Raw genomic sequence first — 21,752 nt, 5'->3', positions numbered from 1 at the left:
ATCAATCCACAATTCATAGTCATCCATAAAGTCAAAATTGAAACCAAAATAATTCTTCCCCTTATTAAATGACTACTTGTGTGTCCCTTATCCAGGATAACCAGTGGTTGACATCATGAGCCCCACTATCAGGGAATGGTGACACACAATCAGCTAATCACACATTACTACCAACAGAATCCCATTTCGGTCCATTTTCCCAAGCTTGTACTGCCCTATATAACCCGCTACTTGGGTGTATGAGCCTACCTGCTGTACATGTGACGGTTGTGTGTGTCGGGTTTTCATTCTGCTCCAGAGCATCCTGTATTATAGCCTTTCCTTCGGACACGCCTCTCTCTGCAATACAAACACATCTTAGCCCTCCTCACTGAACAGGAACACTTCTGTCAGAACATACAAACATTATCAGTGTACCGAAGGAACTGAGTCACAAAGTATGTGTGACAGTTGATGTTACTCTTAAGATTGGAACACCTATATCCAAAATACAACATTCCATTGATGTCTCACCTTAATGATGAAGTCCAAGCCTGTTGCAAAAAGTGAACTTAGCGCTAAGGTCATCTTAACTTGAACAGGCTTACAATAGTCTTAGCTTAGTGCTAAGGTTAACTTAATTCCCATACTTGATCAGCCTTACAACAGTCGTAGCTCTAAAAATATGTCTTATGGAACAAGGCCCAGGGCTGTTTCACAAAGTAATCATAGCCAGTGTTCAAATTAAGCATGAATGTCAAGGGGCTCTTGTCAAACCCTAATGCTACCAAGTTAAACATTTAGGGGTTTCAAAAACCATTGGAGCAAACCTCAACGACATCAGAACCCCCCTTAATTTCAGCACATCTACTTCATCATAGGTCCCTTAACTTGACATTGAATTTGACAGGAATATAGTGTTAAAATCATTTCTGATTTTTATGGAACAGGGTCTTCGGTTTATGTTAAAATCATCCTGTCACCTTGTTTCCATTTGATGTGATGGGAGTTCATGTTATGTTATGCCACAATCATCCACGTTTCAGCTGTATCACAGTGCCATGTAAATAACTGTTTCCTGACAAGGCAAACCAGTGGTTGACAGCATGAGCAACAATCCATGTTGCTTTGGTGCATCACACCCATTTTGCCAGGTTACACATTGTAACCTCAAGATCCTTGTTTTAGTAAGCTCGACCATCAAGCAGGATGGAGACTGTTTGCACAGGGCTAGGTACTCCAAATATACATACTACATATAACAGCATCAATTTGACCACCAAGTCAGGTCAAACCTTCTTTATCAACCAGTACCACGAATATACACCTGCCACCCAACCTAACAGTTTCTTGTGCAGGTCATCAACTTGACAACCAAGTCAAGTCAAACCTTCCCCATCACCAAGTACCACAAATATACACCTGACACCTTACCTAACAGTTTCTTGTGCAGGTCATCAATTTGACCACCAAGGCGACTTTCACTGTCCTGCTTGTCTGTCTTCAGCTGATCCAGTTGTTTCTGAAGCTCATCCAGCTTCTCGGTCAGAGATTCCTCTTTCGAGGCCTTCTCAGCCAGAGTTTGGTCCAACTGTCCCTGCAGTTGTGACACCTGCTCACTCAGTCTCTTCTCACTCTCCTCCCTCTCCTTCTGTGTGGTGGACAAAGATGCCTGCAGCGAGGACAGCTGACCGCACAGCTCCTGCTCTCGCTGGTCGCCCCCTTGCTGCACTTCAGACAGGCGGGATTCAAGGGAGGCAACTGATGTTTGACTTTCCTCTAACTGAGATTCTAGAGTAGATTTGCTGTCCTCTAAATTTTTTACTTTACAGTCAAGGTCCTAAAATGGAAAAAAATTAAGATAAAAAAAGTTCCATGACGTTTATACTTCATGTGACCTTTGGGTAACTGTTTCAGTTAATGGAACCACTATCACATGACAATACCACCATAAATGCATTCTGAAGTGTAGGGACACTCTAGGCTTTGATACAATGGAGACTATCCCAAATGCATTATTTGTTTGTTTGTTGTTTACAACCACACACTCAGCAATATTCCAGCCATATGGCGGCCTGTAAATAATCAAGTCCAGACCAGACAACTCAGTGATTGATATCACGAGCATCCATCCAAGCAATTGATCTGACCACCCGATCCCATTAGTCGTGTACTTCCAACAAGCATAGTCGCCTCTTACGACAAGCGTGGGTTGATGAAGACCTATTCTAAGCCCAAAGGCCCAAGATACTTATTTAATTATGCCATAATGATCTCAACTGTGTGCTTTGCGCTCTAATACAAACAACTTCAATTATTTTTATTATTACTTTGTATTTTATTTTCATACATACTTTGTGAGGTGCACATGGATTGCTGGGAGATAATAATCAAGATTTAACCTTGCTGTTTGGTTACTTCCTGAGTGAGGCTGGTAGAGGAAGTGAAGGGGTGGTGATTGTATCACATTAAACAATATGTTCATAATTACAAAAGCATCCTTTCAAGATGCTCAATGTTCAAGTCCATCAAAATCATTTATTCATTCTGAGTTTGTAGCAAGAAATCCTAAGTAAACAACTAACATTTCATTCGTCGTTGGTAAGTATCATCTTCAGTGAAACCTAATTAATGACGACAGTGCCATTCCTCGTGAAATCATCTGGTTTACCAAATATCCAGATTATCAAACCAAGGGTGGTAAGGAAAGTTGCTTATATATATAAGACGTTCCCAGATCATCTGGATTAGGAGGTTTCTAAAGGGTTGGGTTTTACTTTTTTTTGTTGTATAACGCTGCACTCAGCAATATTCCAGCTATATGACGCCGGTCTGAAAAGAATCGAGTCCGGACCAGACTGTCCAGTGATTGACATCATGAGAATCGATCCACACAACTGGGATACGATGACATGCATCAACCAAGTCAGCGAGCCTGACCACTTGATCCCAATGCTTGAGACCTATTCTAACCAGGAATCCACAGGGTTCAGACTAACAAGCTTTCAATGTAAAGGTAGTCTTCCTTTGCTACATGTTCCCTATCTTACTACCAACAATGTACATGTACAAAATATCAAATAACATATTGGTAAGATCTGTACACGTCAACAGTATGATCTTGACAAGCATACATATTCTCGTGGATATAGAAGCAGGGGTGGGTACAATGGGAATATTCAGGATACAAAAGCTGGATTGATTACAAATAGATATATGTACAGTACCATACCACTGATTCAACAGCAAGCTAGCATTACCTTGCTCTTCTGCCATCCTTCATAGAACTCATCCAAGCCGGCAGCCTGCCAATACATTAACCGACACCATCGTTATATTCAGACGAGCTGTGGAGACCTTATATGGCCACACAGGACATGCTGTTAGTACATGCTGACCATACATACCACAATGCTTGGTAGAGTTATCTCCCCTTAACACATGCTTGTTGACGAGAGTTGTCTCCCCTATGACGACTTGCAAGCAGACATGCTTATATGACAGTATGAAATCTTACCTTCTGGTGATAGAGTCATTCATCTTTTAAGGGAGCTATTGTTCTAACCAGAAGTGGGCCTTAATAGTAGATCATGAAATTGGAAATTTATCATATATTTTGGTTGCTTCGGGGCAGAGCCTATTCAATAGCATAACAAACTATCGGTACGCAGTCTGCGACTGCTGACAATAGTCTAAAGCCCTCATCTCGTAAAACTGTTCGTTATAGTAAGCTGAGAAAGTAATATATAATAATAATAATAAAATCTACTGAAAATGATGTTAAGAGCCATGTTAGGGCTTATAGACTCAATTGATTTTGGCACAGCTTGCTGTATAGATGGTACGTTATTGACCCCATCAAAGAGAGTGAAAAGTATTTTGAAAAATAGACCATTGTGGGCATATTCATTTAAAGAATTTGGTCGAAATCAACAAAGAACGTCCATGTCTCTGCAGTATTTTCCAAATTTGAAGCCGACTGATCCAAAAACTTACCTTTAATAACCTGCATTACTGTCACCTTCAATACTGGACTGCGAAACAGTAAAAAAAAAACCCACACAAAGCACAAGACAAGAGCAGCATGCACATGTTCAAGCCAGGACCCAGTGACCTTGACCCTCACCTCTTTCTGCTGCTCCAGAACAGAACATTTACCAGTGACCTCAGCCAGCTGACCTGTGACCTCATCGGCACTTTTCTGCAGGTTATTGTGGATGACCTGCTTCTCGTCCTCAAGGCGCTGGAGGTCCATCTTTGCCTCCTGACATAACATCAACACAGGGCATGCACATCACAATAGGCAGGTCATGCAGAGAAGGTTAGAGCTGACCTAGACAGCTGTCAGTCCTCATTCTGTCCTATGAGATAACTCATCCCACTGATCACAGCAGGGTTTCAGGTTGGCTTGCCATCACGGTAAGTCTACTTGTTTAGGGACCAGTCATTTATTTTGGGGTGGGTGGGTCAGAGAGAATCAGGGGCGTGTCACCCCAAAACAGGACTGTCCCTTGGGCACGGTCATGAAAAAAATATACACATACTTGGAAAGGGCCATGAAAAAATGGACATCATAAAATAAAATATAATGTGCTTTTGCAATTTGTCTTTCCAGGGGGGATCATGCAAAAAAATGTCCAAAGACATGGGGAGGGTCATCCAAAAATATGATAAGCATTAATTATTTTCAGTACATCAGTGCATCAAAACCTCTGATGAAATTTATGCTCTGTTTTAATTCAATCTGTCCCAAACGATCAAACGTATCAACGACAATTTGTAAATTGTAAATTGAAATGATTTTCAAATACATAATAGTGAAATGAATAAGATAATAAGAATGTAGACTGACAGATGTTGGCATAGGAATTGTTAATTTTTTAAAACAAACTAATCTAACAGTCATCAGTAAAGTACTGGTACAGACTGAAAAACACCCAAACTATTTCTAAATTTGTCAAGTTATAAATAACTGATGAAACTTTGCACTTAGTGAATCCAGTATATATACTACTCAAAAAAGTTAAGGCCCTCTCGATTCTTTCATATCACTACAGTTAAGCTGCCATGACACATTAACTGTAGTAATACGAAAGAATAGGGTGGTCCTTTTTTGAGAAGTGTGTATCATGTTTTACTTCTACCATCCTACTTTACAGTGACTAAATGGCCTGATCTATCAAAGAAAACATCCACTATGACTAAGTGTAAGTGACAACACCCAACTAGACAACATGAGAGACAGAGAAAATAGTCACATACTCAATCAGTGCCATCTCTCACACAATCATGTGAGAATCTTAACAAAACACAGCAATTATTTTCAGGGTGATCAAACATAGTTATCTGTGTCCAAACTGTTAGGTGACCAAGAAGGTTGTGAGACAATTGGACATTGTGACCTGAATTCTCTCCAGAACACTAAGCCATGCACAATCAAGAAGAACAGTTTGAAAGAAGTAACAGCTTGACACAGGTGCAGCCAGTGCAAAATAAACAATGCAACCTTTGATGTGTACATAATGAAACAAAATAGAGCTCTGTAATAAATTATCTGGAGTGAATGAGTGAGGTTGTTGTCTTAAATCTTTCAGCCATATTGCAGTGCCCTGGAGAATGGGCTTCCCACATTTGAGGAATAGAACCCACACCTTTGGTGTTACAAGCCAGCACTTTCACCATGTGGCTACCCACTGCCCCTTAACAGATCAAGGATTATTATCCATAACAATCATTGACCATAACTTATCAAAACCATCTACTTGTTTCCTTATTACATAAAGATTACCAATCCCAACAGAGTGAGTGAGTTGGGTCCAGTGCCCCATTAAAAGTATTTTGGTCATATCACAGCTTGTGGGAATAAAGTCCAAAATGATGCATGTCTTGTTTAACACTCTGGTGAAACCCACGAGCATAGGAATAGTGTTGACAAACCAAGAAACATACGCCAAATCTGGAATCCAAACCCACAATCACAGGGTTCTGGCACACCTGAGGGAGGCAACTCTGCACAGCGAATTGCAGCGCCTTATTTGACTGGGCCACCTGTGCCCCTGCATGAGGTTATGGAAACCGTTTCTGTCCCGATAGCCCCAAGTTACAATCTGGCCTGATGTCAACTTCTTCAACAAGGTCCTCTAGTTTCATGAGCTTAGGCTTCGATTACCATCACTCATTTATATAAACAAGTAAGGAGACAGTGCGGAGATCATCCCTCACCTTAATGACTTGCTCCTTCTCGTCAGCTGCTTTCTTCTCCGTAGCAAGTTGTTTGGTAACATCAGCATGCTGGAAGGATTAAATGTTAGATCGTCCTATAGGCTACCAGTTGTACATTGATGGTGGTACACCAGACTAGGCTATCAATAACTGCAAGCTAAATATGACTTATGAAGGATACTATCACATGTTGAATCACTGCAAGGACAATTTACTTATTCAGAAGTTTATACCCACCTCAATGACAAATGACAGACTTTCAAAATGGTGTTTCAAGTGAAGACTCAGAACCATAAAACAACCCCTACATACTCACATGACCTACACCCACATCCCCTAAACTGATCTATCTCCCCACTCACATCCCCCTACACTTCCATCTCCCCACTCACATTCCCCTACACTTCCATCTCCCCACTCACATTCTCCCACACTCACATCCCTATACTCACATTCTCCAACACTCACATTACCCACACTCACATTCCTATACCCACATTCCCCTACACTTACATCTCCCCACTCACATCACCCACACTCACATGCCTGATACACAAATTCCCCTTCACTTCCATCTCCCCACTCACATTCCCCTACACTTCCATCTCCTCACTCACATTCTCCAACACTCACATCCCTATACTCACATTCTCCCACACTCACATTACCCACACTCACATTCCTATACTCACATTCCCCTACACTTACATCTTCCCACTCACATTCCCCTACACTACAACTACCAACTCACATCCCTATACTCACATTCCTGATACCCACATTGCCCTACACTCAAATCCCTACACTCACATCCCTATACCCACATTCCCCTACACTTACATCTCCCCACTCACATCACCCACACTCACATGCCTGATACACAAATTCCCCTTCACTTCCATCTCCTCACTCACATTCTCCAACACTTACATCCCTATACTCACATTCTCCCACACTCACATTACCCACACTCACATTCCCCTACACTTACATCTTCCCACTCACATTCCCCTACACTACAACTACCAACTCACATCCCTATACTCACATTCCTGATACCCACATTGCCCTACACTCACATCCCTATACCCACATTCCCCTACACTCACATCCCTATACTCACATTGCCCTACACTCACATCCCTATACTCACATTCCTGATACCCACATTCCCCTACACTCACATCCCTGTACTCACATTGCCTGTACCACATTCCCCTACACTCACATCCCTATACTCACATCCCTATACTCACATTCCTGATACCCACATTCCCCTACATTCACATCTTCCGACTCACATCCCTATACTCACATTCCTAAGAAGCTGCACATGCTCCTCCCTCAGTTTCCCATAGATGTCCTTCATCTTCTGGAACTTCTCTTGGTTGGCCTTTGCTTGTTCTGCATCGTCAAGCATCAATCACAGATCAACATCCATAAAACTAGCCTTGTCGATCCTCCCAAGCAACCACTACATTCCCACAAAAAACATGGACCCATCATCCATCCTGCTACTTAGTTTAGGAACTCATGCTGTTTACGATTTTGTAGTCATGTGTTTTGCTTGTCACCGCAGTCAGCAAATACTTCCTCCTCCACCAGTGTGGTATGATAACATGCAACCAAGCGACAGAGCATGACGTGGGAGGAAAGTCTCAATTGGTTTGGTTTGGTTTGTTGTTTAACACCACACTCAGTAATATTTCAGCTATATGACGGCGGTCTGTTGGTTGGTTTGTTGTTTAATGCCACACTCAGCAATATTCCAGCTATATGACTGCGGTCTGTAAATAATCGAGTTTGGACCAGACAATCCAGTGATTGATATCATGAGCATCGATCTACAGAATTGGGATTAATGACATGCATCAACCAAGTGAGCGAGCCTGACCCCCCGATCCCGTTAGTCGCCTCTTGCAGATAAGCATGGTCGCCTTTTACAGCAAGCATGGTTTGCTGAAGACCCATTCTACCCCGGATCTTCACGGGTCGAAAGTCTCAATTGAAACCCAAAAGCATGGGTGTGGTGCTGACAAACCGAGAAACACAATCAGGGTGATTCTGGGATTTCAACCCAGCAGATAACAAGGATGACAAGGATGACCAAGTGCACTAAGGTACAGTGTCCGAAACAACTGCCTGTCTGCCCGTGGCTGGTAACCTTTCTGTCAGGCTGCATGAAATGTACCTCCACCTGTCCGACAGTCTGGCAGAACATTTTAAGACTACTTTTGCATTCAGTTTATCATAAGTCCTCGTGCATTTTCAAGTAATTGTTTGCATTACTTCAGCTGAATCAAGATGTGATTTGTCTCTTATTTTTCATGATTTTTCAATACTCACAACGTCTGAATGCAGGCAGGAACTTTGAAGATGGGCAGGCGACATCTATGGATCAACTGTCCGACTGTCTTGTTGGGTTTTAAAATAATTTCAGATACTGCTAAGGAAGCATACTCACTCTCGGCTTCAGGCAGTTTCGCCAGGGCATCTAGACTGGCCTGGGCTTCATCCCTTTCCTTCTTCATCATCTCACTGTCCTGGAAAAAACATGACACCACTATAACCTGGACAGGAAAACACATGACACCACTATAACCTGGACAGGAAAACACATGACACCACTATAACCTGGACAGGAAAACACATGACACCACTATAACCTGGACAGGAAAACACATGACACCACTATAACCTGGTCAGGAAAACACATGACACCACTATAACCTGGACAGGAAAACACATGACACCACTATAACCTGGACAGGAAAACACATGACACCACTATAACCTGGACAGGAAAACACATGACACCACTATAACCTGGACAGGAAAACACATGCCACCACTATAACCTGGACAGGAAAACACATGACACCACTATAACCTGGACAGGAAAACACATGACACCACTATAACCTGGTCAGGAAAACACATGACACCACTATAACCTGGACAGGAAAACACATGACACCACTATAACCTGGTCAGGAAAACACATGACACCACTATAACCTGGACAGGAAAACACATGACACCACTATAACCTGGACAGGAAAACACATGACACCACTATAACCTGGTCAGGAAAACACATGACACCACTATAACCTGGTCAGGAAAACACATGACACCACTATAACCTGGACAGGAAAACACATGACACCACTATAACCTGGACATGAAAACACAAATATAATTTGTTCAAAATAAAATGTATCCAAAAAGTAAATCATTTGCTGGACATACGAGATGTCCTGAAATATCCTGCCTCAGAATATTACATGGAGGGTTCCAAATTCAGCCATCTTAAAATAAGCACTGGGTGCTGGGTACCTCATCTGTCCAAGGGGCCTTCATCTTGAACTTGAACTGTATTTCAGTTTTATCACAGCTTGTCAAGGACAAAACCCCAGAATGGTGCAAGTAGTAGACATTTAGTACTTTAGTAAAATAGACAAGCACTGGTGTGGCACTGACAAACCATGGACCATGATCAGGGATCATCAGAGATTCAAACCCTCAGTAATCAGATCCTGGTCAGCCAAAGGGATGCAACTCTGCACATCAAGTTGCAATGCCTCAGATGACTGAACCATCATTACCCTACATCAGTTTGCTTCTTGCAGATTGTAAGATCTTCTACCTTTAATGCTTTGTCAGCCGATAACCTGAGTTCTGATAACAGCTTCTCCATCTTGCTGATTTCGTCCTTTAAAGACTGGATGATTCTTCCATCCTGGAAGAGACAGAATTATATCACAACATTCCTGGAAGATTTATAATGACTACTGCATAGGCACATACTTTTCAAAGTTCATGACCAAAAGTTCAACCACTTGACACTATGTATTCTATAATTCAAGAGAAAGTAGGTGTGCTTACTTATGGTGGTGTTTGGGATGTTATTGTTTGTCAAAAACAGGAATACTAGCCTTACAGAGTATTAGTACTGATATTTTGTCTCAAAAGTATCTTGATACATCAATATATTGTATTAATAATACAATTAATTATTCCAATGTATATTGATAAAAATTAAATATGAACACCTGCAATTAATCAATTTAATGCTAAATGTGCACCGGGCTGATCCATTAGATGTTTAAACTTTAATATCTGCATTCTCTTGTCCATCTTAACAATGGTATTCTTATGGAAACATGTGTATCGGAAATTTGTATCGATTTATCAACATGATGAATATATCAATGCATCGATATCGCGATATATGATGTTATATTAGATTGCTACGTGATAAATCGCAAAGAACAATGAAGAACGAAGCGTGGTTTACTGTTTATATAGAACAGATTGAGATAATGTCTGTCTTGCTGAGACAGTTACGGATAGAAATTCACAGATAAGCAAGACACACGTTTATTCTTGATTGTAGAAAATCCTGATCTGCCCCTTGAACATGAGACATTATTGATCACACATTGATATTTCCATCAATCAAGTGACAGCCAGAGGCTGTGGGAACTATACCTCTGTCTTGAGTCGATGCAGCTCTTGTTTCAGGAACTCAATCTCTCTGTGCAGTCGTTCTATCAGCAGGTCACTGCAGGACAAATATTCAACAATAATATAAGGTAGACACAATTTTATGAATAACAACTTCTTTAATACTGTAAAATGTGACGTTTCGGTATAGATCCTTATACCGTTCTCAAGCAGGGAAATTGGTATAAGGATCTTTACCGAAACATCGCTTTTTACAGAATTAAAGAAGTTGTTATCCATAAACTTGTATCTACCTTGTCATCCATCAACTTCTAAGTAATGCCTATCAAACAAGTCAACAATATTATATCAAATGGATATTTCAAACTGATCCTTCGCCTTAATTTTCACAGTTTGCTCATATTATTACTTCATTTAATATCATCTCTCGCGAAAGACATGTTTATGTCAAACAATTTGAGATATGCTAGCCAAAAACCTCTAAAATCTCTATTTGTTTCAAACATATTTTGACACATATCCATATTTGAGTGTTTAGTTCAAATAAAGAAATCTCACTATTAGTCCCTTGACTGACATTAGCCTTGATAAGTATCTCTTAGATAAGCTAACTTCAGTGGAGAAAACTTGTCCCCAATGCACACACTATGAACTAAGTAAAATATCATGGATCAAGGGCCATAACCCTGCAAAAAAAAAGATTTACAGGACTATTTTCCGAACACAGTCTTGACAAGTATCTCTGAAAGCATGCAAACTTCCATTCAAGTAACTTCAGTAGTTTCTGAGAAAACTTGTCCCTATTTCACACAGTATGCACTAATGGAAAGGCACAGAGCAAGGCAAATAACTCTGTTAAAAGATTTTTGGGAGCCATGCTTTACCGCACGCAATAATTGAAGAGCGCAATAGCGAGGGAACACTGTCTCCAACTAGAAAAGAATTCTTATGGTCCAGTAAAATCAGCTTTTACTAGTTCATATACTAAGACTAACACCTACTGAAAATGCAAAATTTAAACGTTTACCAGTACCGTATTTTCCCTAATAAGCGCCCAGGGAGCTCTCAAAATTAGAAAAAGGGGGCTCTTATCAGAAGACTATTTTGGTGAAAGATTGTAAATTTCATGGTTTATGCTGACAGCCTGAAATGTTTATATACGACTGATATATTTTTCCAGAATTTAATTACCCATACTAAAGGGTGCATAACACACAAGTGCGTATTATTATACACGAATAAATAAGTCTTGTGTACATTGATCAATCAAAAGGGGTGCTAATTGGGATTGTTCACAAGCCAATATATTAGCAAATATCGCCGTGTGCGCTTATGAGAGCAGGGCGCTTATTACGTTGAATATGGTAACTAAAAACATGTCACACACTGTAATACATCATATCATGTAACTCACCGTTCATCTGGTTCAGGTGGTCGTCCGTTGAAATTGAATGCGCCCATCTCCTGTCCAAAAGTTTTGTCAAATCTGTCATTCTGAGGCAGGAAAACAAGAACATGCCACACTGTCAGCAGAGGCTCAAGCAGACGGTTAGAGCAGACGCAGGAAAGGGAGGTCAAGGTCAGAGGTCAAGGTGATAAGGGCAATTTCCAGGTGAGAAAGATGTCAAACAGCAAATTCAGAAAACTATTCTGCTTATGTAACTTTCAGGTGTTTAACTGTAACAAACAATCCTATAAAACAGTTTGAATGTGAGGATCAAGGGAGGGAGACACCTACTAATACTCTTTGGATTTAACATTTTCTGATCTTATGAAGTCAAAACCATGAATCCAAATTATCCCAAATCCTTGCTTAGAAAGGTAAATTTATAAAGATGTTGTATATTCAGGATAAAAAAATAATAATCACAATTTCAATCACAGTGATCAAAATATTGGTTGGAGGTCAAGGCATCCTGGTAATAATCCTATTGTAAACTAGAGAAAAAGATTAAGGGGCCCTTAGACCAAAACATTTGAGGCATATGCCCTTTAATTTCTACCACTGTATCTGGGGTTGGTCAGGGCCACTAGTCAGAAACCACTGAAACCTTTCAAAAGTTGTGGTTAGTTCCTGATGTCCCGAATGTGTTTGCTGTTTCGTCCTATCCCCCTGTGTATATGTGCTGTTGTTAGTGATGAAGGTTTCTACAACTAGGCCGAATAATTCCTGTCAAGGCATGCACAGATCAATGTTCAGCTCAGGATTTCAGCTGGTAGTAAGGCGGTATGCCATACATCCTCTATTTTCCAGGGAATTATATCTCAATTCTAATATGATAGATACGCCGGACCCACTCACCATTCAGCTTCATTTTGAGTCTGGTTCTAATGAAATGATGCTAAATATAGCCAACCCATGAAATTTCAGAAGTAAAACTAGTTGTGATATCACCTGTGCTCAACTCAATCATACTGAGTGAGTTTGTTTTAACACTGCTTTGAACAGTATTCCAGTAAGATCACAGTGTGTCAGTTTAATGTGGGAGGAAACCCCGCAATGATGCAGGTCTCAGACATTTACCACTTTGGTAAAACCCACGAGCCTAGAAACATAATTGGGGCGAATTGGGATTTAAAGCCACAATCATAGGTTTCTGGCGCGCCCAAGGGATGCAATTCTGCACAGCGAATTGCAGCACCTTAGACGACTGGGCAACTTGTGCCCCCAAACTCAATCAGTCTCGAATACAACTGGGAATGCCTTGTTGCATATTTAGTCCTCGCGTCTTCATACACATTAAAAAGGAAATCCATCAAGACATCATTTATAACAGTCTACTGATTTGGCAAAATACATCAAAGGCTCACTGGTATGACTCTGCAATTTTGAATGTAGATCTATGCCAACATAAAATTGCAAGTGACTTCATCCCATTTGATTGGCTCAACAAGCAATTGTTATTGCATGTGTGTTTCCACAAACCGAAGAAAAAGGGCCATGCTTCATTAACAGACTACTGTTTCCCAAATGGTTGATAAGAGAAGGACAGGGCTTGTTTTGCATTATTGTGCTTAACACTGAGACTTCATATTGTGAGCAAGAGAGCAAGAGAAATTCTGTGTAATAGGTGTGAGTGAGTGAGTGTGGTTTTACATCGCTTTTAGCAAAATGCCAGCAATATCACGACGGGGGACACCAGAAATGGGCTTCACACATGGAACCCATGTCGGGAAATCGAACCTGGGTCTTCAGAATGATGAGCAAACACTTTAACCACTAGGCTACCCGATCGCCCCTGTGTAAAAGGAGAGACGATGGCATCACTGACAAGAAGCTGTGGTGGCAATGGGTCCACAATATCTATCAATAGAATGGAGAAATGACACTGGATAAATGAGGATGGATACTATAGAGTCTAGCAACAACAGGCATTGTGCTTCGGAAGATCAGTAGCGACTGTTATTTGAACTGAGATTTCTACAGATAGTTTTCATGAACATGTTAATAAAATCACAAACAATTAGAGTTAAACATGGCGAAATGTGTCAATCAATCATTAGTGTAACTGTTAAATTAATACTTCTGTTAGTCTTGTTAAAAAGAGAACAGCTCTTCCTTTATGCATAGATGTCAGTAGCAGGTATGACATGCAGACTTGTCAGCACATTCCAACTACAGCTACTTGGTAAATAAAGACCTACTTCTTATCTTCTGTCTAGACACAACTACTAAAACTACAATCACATACAGATCAAATCAAGCATCCTAAAATCCTAACATGGTAACTCTTCTATAGTTATCAATACAGAATGATATAAATTACTGTGAAACACTGTTGTGTTGCTTCGTCCCTATGTATTCCTTATAATTATCATTATCGGTTGTGTCGAACCTTGGATAACTCAAAATAGTCCCATCAACTTTGACACAACAGTGTTTGACTGTATATGGTATGTTTCTTGTTGAACGCGGCACTCAGCAATATTCCAGCTACATGATGGTGGCCTGTAAATAATCAAGGCTGCACAAGACACTCCAGTAATTCATATCGTGAGCATCGATCCGTGTCTTTGGGATCACAGAGCCTGACCACCCTATTCCATTAAGTCACGTCCTGAAGCAGCAAAGAATGCTGGGATCAATGACCCGGATCCCCCAGCTCCCCAAATATTCGCCTTTTACAACCAGCAATGAGGTGCTGGGGACACATTCTACCCCGGGTCTACACGGGGCAAACATTGATTACCATGTGATGATATTCCATCACACAGATATTCACGTCTCACTAGGCAATAATCAATAGATTTGTTAGCTTATTTAAAATGAAATGTTTTCCCAATGAGGCATTTCAAATCAGAAGCTTTAAGGCTTTAAAAAAAATGTCTTGGTTTTCAGGCACCGCCCGTATCATCATAAAGTTTGCCGAATGTTTCATTTTTATTTCCATTTTTAAAACAAACGAACAAAAATCCTTAAATATTCCAAGTCCAACGGTAGTCAAATACTGTACTCCAGTATTTATTCATCAAGGAATACATTTATGTAGGGAGGCCCTTTCCAAGGTTGATTGTACACAACTGTTTATTTGGTTACACAACTATTCATTTGGTTACATACCATCCTAGTTTGAACAACTCAAAACAAACAAAAAACACCGCCCACCCGCACTATATTTTCAAAAGCCATTGCCTGAGAACCAATTCTTTTATTTTTTAAGCCTTATGGTCACTTTTCATAAACTTTTCTTGCATGAAGCTGCAAAGCTGTTACCTCCGTTGTGTCTATGAGGTTGCCCACTGATTCCACCTCTGGGGTGTCGAGCTCTGGTTCCGGTTCCGGCTCTGGTTCTGATGGCACCACTGCTACAGGCTTCACATGCTTACTGATGTCAGAGGCTATCAAGAAGTTGGGTGGTTCCTGAGAAGGCAACCAAGGAATTATTTTCAGAGAGAAAGCATCAGGGTCAACAAAATATTATCAGTGAGTGAATTTATTCTTCTGATCATCGCGTATCAAATTAATAGAGTAATAATATCAGGTATGGTTTTCTCAATCACTCATTGAGCATGTGCATAAAGGTCAAAGGTCAAGGTCGTTTCTATTTCCATGCTATTTGTAGGAGTGAATCCTTCACATTAACATTTAATACTGCTTTCATGAAAACCTACTGAAACAGGAAATTGCCTGTCAAATAATCTTTTATCAGAAAGCTTTCAGCAACACTGACGTGTGTTTGCTTTGGCCAGAACTCTCCCTGAAGCTCAACCAGGAAGGTTTTGACTGAGCACTGTGCACAAGTCAGTACACAATCTGTTTTTCACCCAAAAAAATGAACTCCTAAGGATGGCGTGCTCCTTATACACAGGTGGGAAATATATAGACAATGTCATGCAAGAGTCTTCTGAAATCAAATATATCAAGACGAGTTGAAAGTTACAAATATCCAAAGTTTACTGAGCTTGGAAGACATGAAGGTGACATTCTATTTATCATCCAAAATTATTATTCCAAATGTTTCTGTTTGTAAACAGTAATATCAAGTGCCTTGAGTGTAAATAGTACAGCTAAGCAGCTTCAGTGGCAGAGAGATAAGTGATGTCATTTGACTGTGATGTCATGGTACCTGATGATGTCACAATGGTCTGCAAAGCATTGTGATGCAATTTCACTGAAGCAATATTTCCAAGGAGATGATCACTTGATCTCATCCAAGAGATATCTACTGTGGAAGCCAATTTTGGATGATATACATCAGAATACACCAGTACACAGAGATGTCAGGATACCAAGACAAATGTCCGACATTAGATATGTCAAGAAGAACACTTCCCAGGGATTCATCCAGGAGTCCCTGGTAGTTGCTCCATACATGCCTAGCATCTCAAACCCATATTCCCCCATGACACCCAATGCCTCACCTCCGGCAATGCGGGGACCTGGACTAGATTCTTGAAATACTGAAGTGTGGCACTGCTGTGGTAGAACTGTTTTAGCCTGAAACACCAATTATTCACAGTGAGAATCCTACATTATTAGTACATCAAAGATTAGATTTGAACCACAAATGTATATCCACAAAAACTGTTATGACAGTAACAGTGCTAGTAGTTTTTCGTATACTATTTAATATGAAACAGAAACTGCAGTAGGACATACCATACAGACAGTTATTATGAACTATTTCAGCAGTTCTGAATGCTTTATCATATAACATCGACAGAGGTAACTAATTCTGCACAAATAATTAATGACTAAAATGACCAACCCAAAGTGACCAAACAAATTATTTATTTCTTACTTAGTAACCAGCTGGTCAATCTCAATCAGTCTGGGCAACCAAGTTGAGCCATTGAGCCTCTTACAATCAGCAGAGGTTTCTGGGTAGCAATTCTAACCTGGAATCCCCACAGGGGCCTATGGCAAATAACACTGACATAACAAAGATGATCGTATCTCCAATTCTTTAACATAGGCCTACAATAGTCGTAGCGCCAAGATCGCTTTGTGCAAGTGGGCCCAGACCATTTGGTTGCCTCTTATAATTGGCATAGGTTTCTTGGGACCAATTCTAACCTGCAATCCCAATAGGGGCCTATGGCAAATAACACTGACATAACAAAGATGATCGTATCTCCAATTCTTTAACATAGGCCTACAATAGTCGTAGCGCCAAGATCGCTTTGTGCAAGTGGGCCCAGACCATTTGGTTGCCTCTTATAATTGGCATAGGTTTCTTGGGACCAATTCTAACCTGCAATCCCAATAGGGGCCTATGGCAAATAACAATGACATAACAAAGATGATCGTATCTCCAATTCTTTAACATAGGCCTACAATAGTCGTAGCGCCAAGATCGCTTTGTGCAAGTGGGCCAAGACCATTTGGTTGCCTCATACAATTGGCATAGGTTTCTGGGGACCAATTCTAACCTGCAATCCCAATAGGGGCCTATGGCAAATAACAATGACATAACAAAGATGATCGTATCTCCAATTCTTTAACATAGGTCTACAATAGTGGAAGCGCCAAGATCGCTTTGTGCAAGTGGGCCAAGACCATTTGGTTGCCTCTTACAATTGGCAGAGGTTTATGGGTAGCAATTCTAACCTGCAATCCCAATAGGGGCCTATGGCAAATAACACTGACATAACAAAGATGATCGTATCTCCAATTCTTTAACATAGGCCTACAATAGTCTTAGCGCCAAGATCGCTTTGTGCAAGTGGGCCAAGACCATTTGGTTGCCTCTTACAATTGGCAGAGGTTTATGGGTAGCAATTCTAACCTGCAATCCCCACAGGGGCCTTTTGTAACCTACCTCTTGTAACCCTTGAGGAATCTCTCCCGGTGACCTGAGAGTGTGTCGGGTGTCAGACCTGCAACGGGAGGGGTGTGAGTGAGTTGTATAACATATTTCAGCAACATTATTGGCTGAATGTGGGAGGTAAGCCCAATACATGTCTCAGACCATTTCCACCATGGTGAAACCCACAAACAGAGGTAAGGCTAACAAACCAATAACCATAATTAGGTCTATCTGGAAATCAACAAACAAACCGAAGCTACTGGCATGCCTAAGCTACTGGCATGCCTAAGGGCTGCATGTATAGCCGGGGAATTGTAGCACCTCAGACAACTGGGTCTCCGTGACCTACAATAACCCCAAAACAGGTCAAGACCTGACGACTGATTTTTCCTTTTGCAGTCTGTTGACAAATGCAACAGCGGGACCAGACAATCCAGTGATTCACATCAGGATACTATTAGGTCACAATGAAATGCATTAACCAAGTCAGCGAGCCAAACCACCCAATCCCAGTAGTCACGTCTTACGATTCTAACCCCGGATCTTCGATGGGGTTATTTTATTTTACTGACGTAAATTGAATCGGTTTGTATGCATAATTGGTCTTAATTGTAACAAGTAATATCTGAAAAACTGGAGTGAATGTTATGTCGAGTCAGTAAAATCTGTAAAATCTGCACCCAAAGAGTGAGTGCATGTTATGTCATATCAGCAATACTCCAGCAATATTGTGGTGGTCAGGCAGACTAGGGTGTTCATAGCATGAGCAATAATATCTGCTGAGGTACCATCACACCCAGGCAAGGTCATGCTTTGTTTGTTTGTTTGTTTATTTGTTGTTTAACGCCGCCCACAGCAATATTATAACTATATGCGGCAGTCTGTAAATAATCGATTCTTGACCAGACAATCCAGTGATTGATATAATGAGCATCGATCCAAGTAATTGGAATACGATGACATGCATCAACCAAGTCAGCGAGCCTGACCACCCTTATCCCATTAGAAGCCTTTTACGACAAGCATGGGTTGCTTAAGACCTATTCTACCCCGGATCTTCACGGTAACCACCCCATGCTCATATAGGCTTCTCTTACGACAAACCCATATGGACACCTATTTTGGCCCAGAAACTCTTTTGAGAAAAAGCCCTAAAAAGTCTCTGTTAGACGCATGAGTTACGTAGTGATAAACACAATTAGCCTCAGTCATCCTTAAACTTGTGTGGATGCTGGTGTCACTCACTAGAATGAAGTCGGAAGAGAGACTTGACCAGGTAGTCATACAGCTGGCATGAGTCAAGGATACACAGGATGAGGGGAGCGAGGCGGCACTGTCCCGACGTCGTCATAGAGTTGGCCCGGGACATGTCCAGTGAACCGAACACTAAGTAAAGAAAGAAAAAAACATACAAACTTACAATAGAAGCAGTAGGATTAGGTTTTAAAATTCATATTTGCCTTCATTAATAAAAAATTGCCTTAGTTTGGTTTGAAATATCTAAACAGTGATAACTGTTTATCGCCCTCGTTATTATCCTGGTATTTGTCCCCCTTCCAGTTGTTACCTGCTTGCTGGAAGCTGAGAATCTCATCCAGGTAATCCAGCATGTCGATGGAGAACTCAAAGCTGAAACATTCAGAAGACGCTACTGTCCCTGAGGCCAAATATTTAATGTTGAGGTATTTCGGCAAACAGTCTATTAAATACATTTTACATTGTGGACACTGCTACAGAGAATTTTTCAAAGAAAACACTGAACATCCCATGACTGTATATCAGTTAAATGTCAGAAAGTGAACAGTGTTAGACAATACATACTACTCCCACAACCCTTAACTTGCTGAAGGAGATGACCTTGGGACTCATTTATCATCAGACTTTAATAATTAAAGTGTATTTTTTAATTGTGGAATCATATCAGAATATACGCACTAGCTGTTCACATCGGATCCACAAATTTTGTTGAAAGTTTCATCGGACATCATCATGTTTCCTGGAATTCGGGGAAACTGAAAGAAAACCAATCAAAGACAGCTGAACATTTTGCTTTAGAACACAATGTACATGCTGGTGAGCTGGTGAGTGAGTTAGTGAGTGAGGTGAGTGAGGTGAGTGAGTGAGTGAGTGAGTGAGTGAGTGAGTGAGTGAGTGAGTGAGTGAGTGAGTGAGTGAGTGAGTGAGTGAGTGAGTGAGTGAGTGAGTGAGTGAGTGAGTGAGTGAGTGAGTGAGTGAGTGAGTGAGTGAGTGAGATACACTATCAACCAAGTCTGATCACCAGTTCCATTTACTTTATTGTTTGTTTGTATGTTGTTTATCGCAGCACTCAGTAATATCTCAGCTAGATGACGGCGGTCAATAAATAATAGAGTCTGGACCAGACACTCCATTGATTGACATCATGAGCATCGATCTAGCCAAATTGGATACGATGACATGCACCAACCAAGTCACCACCCGATCCCATCAGTCGCCTCTTACAAGCAAGAGTTGCAGAAAATCAATTCTAACCCGGATCTTCATGGTTTAGATCCTTTTAAAAGTCACATTGCATGATAAACATAGGTTACTTTTGACCTTACAAAACCAGTTTGAGTTGCATCTTACAAAACAATAGGGTACTGGGTGCAGCCTGTACCTGCAGGTCAGTTTGTAGCAACTGATCTGTTTCTTACCTTCCTGTGGAAGGCTAGCTTCTGCTTCAGCATCTTACAAAACAATAGGGTACTGGGTGCAGCCTGTACCTGCAGGTCAGTTTGTAGCAGCTGATCTGTTTCTTACCTTCCTGTGGAAGGCTAGCTTCTGCTTCAGCATCTTACAGAACAATAGGGTACTACTGGGTGCAGCCTGTACCTGCAGGTCAGTTTGTAGCAGCTGATCTGTTTCTTACCTTCCTGTGGAAGGCTAGCTTCTGCTTCAGCATCTTACAGAACAATAGGGTACTGGGTGCAGCCTGTACCTGCAGGTCAGTTTGTAGCAGCTGATCTGTTTCTTACCTTCCTGTGGAAGGCTAGCTTCTGCTTCAGCATCTTACAGAACAATAGGGTACTGAGTGCAGCCTGTACCTGCAGGTCAGTTTGTAGCAGCTGATCTGTTTCTTACCTTCCTGTGGAAGGCTAGCTTCTGCTTCAGCATCTTACAGAACAATAGGGTACTACTGGGTGCAGCCTGTACCTGCAGGTCAGTTTGTAGCAGCTGATCTGTTTCTTACCTTCCTGTGGAAGGCTAGCTTCTGCTTCAGCAGCTTACAGTACGATGCTATCAGTTTGCCATATCCCTCCTTAAGATGACCCTGGAAGGGAGACACATTCATCATGTTCATTGGAATAGATTTAAATGAATGCATATCCTCAATATGTGAAATAATTGCCTGCCCTCTACCCCGTAGCTACTTGCTTTTCTTTCCAGCAAGTGAAAAAGAATTGATGTCATGAGCCCAACTGGCTAGCTTAATTTTCTACCTAGTGAGCTATATTTAGACCTCATAACCTACCTCAAATGGGAAATATTGATTGAGAAATAAGACCAATTAAAAAAAACAAAAAGACAAACATACCACCTCTCATTGTTCGGCTCTAGTTCTGACAGAAACATGTTTGATATTGACTGGTCTTAACCATGTTGAAGCTTGAAATAACTTTTCCCTCACTCAGCTGCTAACCAATTTCTTGTATTTGGTGGGTAAAAAAAATGGCTACTTAATTCTGCAATTGGCTAGTAAAATATGTGGCTAGTGCTGATGAAATAAATATTTCACACACGATATGCTGTCCAAAAACAGCCAAAGAGACCAACCCATTGAGATCCCTCCCATGACTAACAATGTGACCC

General features: G+C 40.9%; 1 protein-coding gene across 8 annotated transcripts in view; it reads right to left on the bottom strand.

Annotated features, from left to right (window-relative positions):
* The window catches only part of LOC124135142 (huntingtin-interacting protein 1-like), a 90,107-nt gene that overhangs the window by 21,488 nt on the left and 46,867 nt on the right, over nucleotides 1–21,752 (bottom strand). For 4 of the 8 annotated variants that reach the window (XM_048396254.1, XM_048396250.1, XM_048396255.1 and 1 more), the window contains exons 5-20: nucleotides 21,133–21,213; nucleotides 19,857–19,933; nucleotides 19,489–19,550; nucleotides 19,167–19,307; nucleotides 17,934–17,991; nucleotides 16,534–16,609; nucleotides 15,386–15,532; nucleotides 12,086–12,165; nucleotides 10,696–10,768; nucleotides 9,851–9,943; nucleotides 8,666–8,744; nucleotides 7,517–7,605; nucleotides 6,202–6,270; nucleotides 4,106–4,243; nucleotides 1,414–1,819; nucleotides 250–339 (exon numbers count right to left, since the gene is read on the bottom strand). In XM_048396254.1, coding sequence (XP_048252211.1) covers nucleotides 250–339; nucleotides 1,414–1,819; nucleotides 4,106–4,243; nucleotides 6,202–6,270; nucleotides 7,517–7,605; nucleotides 8,666–8,744; nucleotides 9,851–9,943; nucleotides 10,696–10,768; nucleotides 12,086–12,165; nucleotides 15,386–15,532; nucleotides 16,534–16,609; nucleotides 17,934–17,991; nucleotides 19,167–19,307; nucleotides 19,489–19,550; nucleotides 19,857–19,933; nucleotides 21,133–21,213 — 1,759 coding nt within the window. Of the gene's footprint in view, nucleotides 1–249; nucleotides 340–1,413; nucleotides 1,820–3,239; nucleotides 3,285–4,105; nucleotides 4,244–6,201; nucleotides 6,271–7,516; nucleotides 7,606–8,665; nucleotides 8,745–9,850; nucleotides 9,944–10,695; nucleotides 10,769–12,085; nucleotides 12,166–15,385; nucleotides 15,533–16,533; nucleotides 16,610–17,933; nucleotides 17,992–19,166; nucleotides 19,308–19,488; nucleotides 19,551–19,856; nucleotides 19,934–20,596; nucleotides 20,630–21,132; nucleotides 21,214–21,752 lie in introns of those variants that run through there. The other 4 variants (XM_048396256.1, XM_048396251.1, XM_048396252.1 and 1 more) reach the window with 4 other exon arrangements.

Source organism: Haliotis rufescens, unplaced genomic scaffold (assembly GCF_023055435.1).
Source record: "Haliotis rufescens isolate VD_foot unplaced genomic scaffold, xgHalRufe1.0.p SCAF_15, whole genome shotgun sequence".
NCBI classification, from domain to species: Eukaryota; Metazoa; Mollusca; class Gastropoda; order Lepetellida; family Haliotidae; genus Haliotis; species Haliotis rufescens.
The sequence above is the reverse complement of the archived record's forward strand: the minus strand, read 5'-3'. Positions and strand labels throughout refer to the sequence as shown.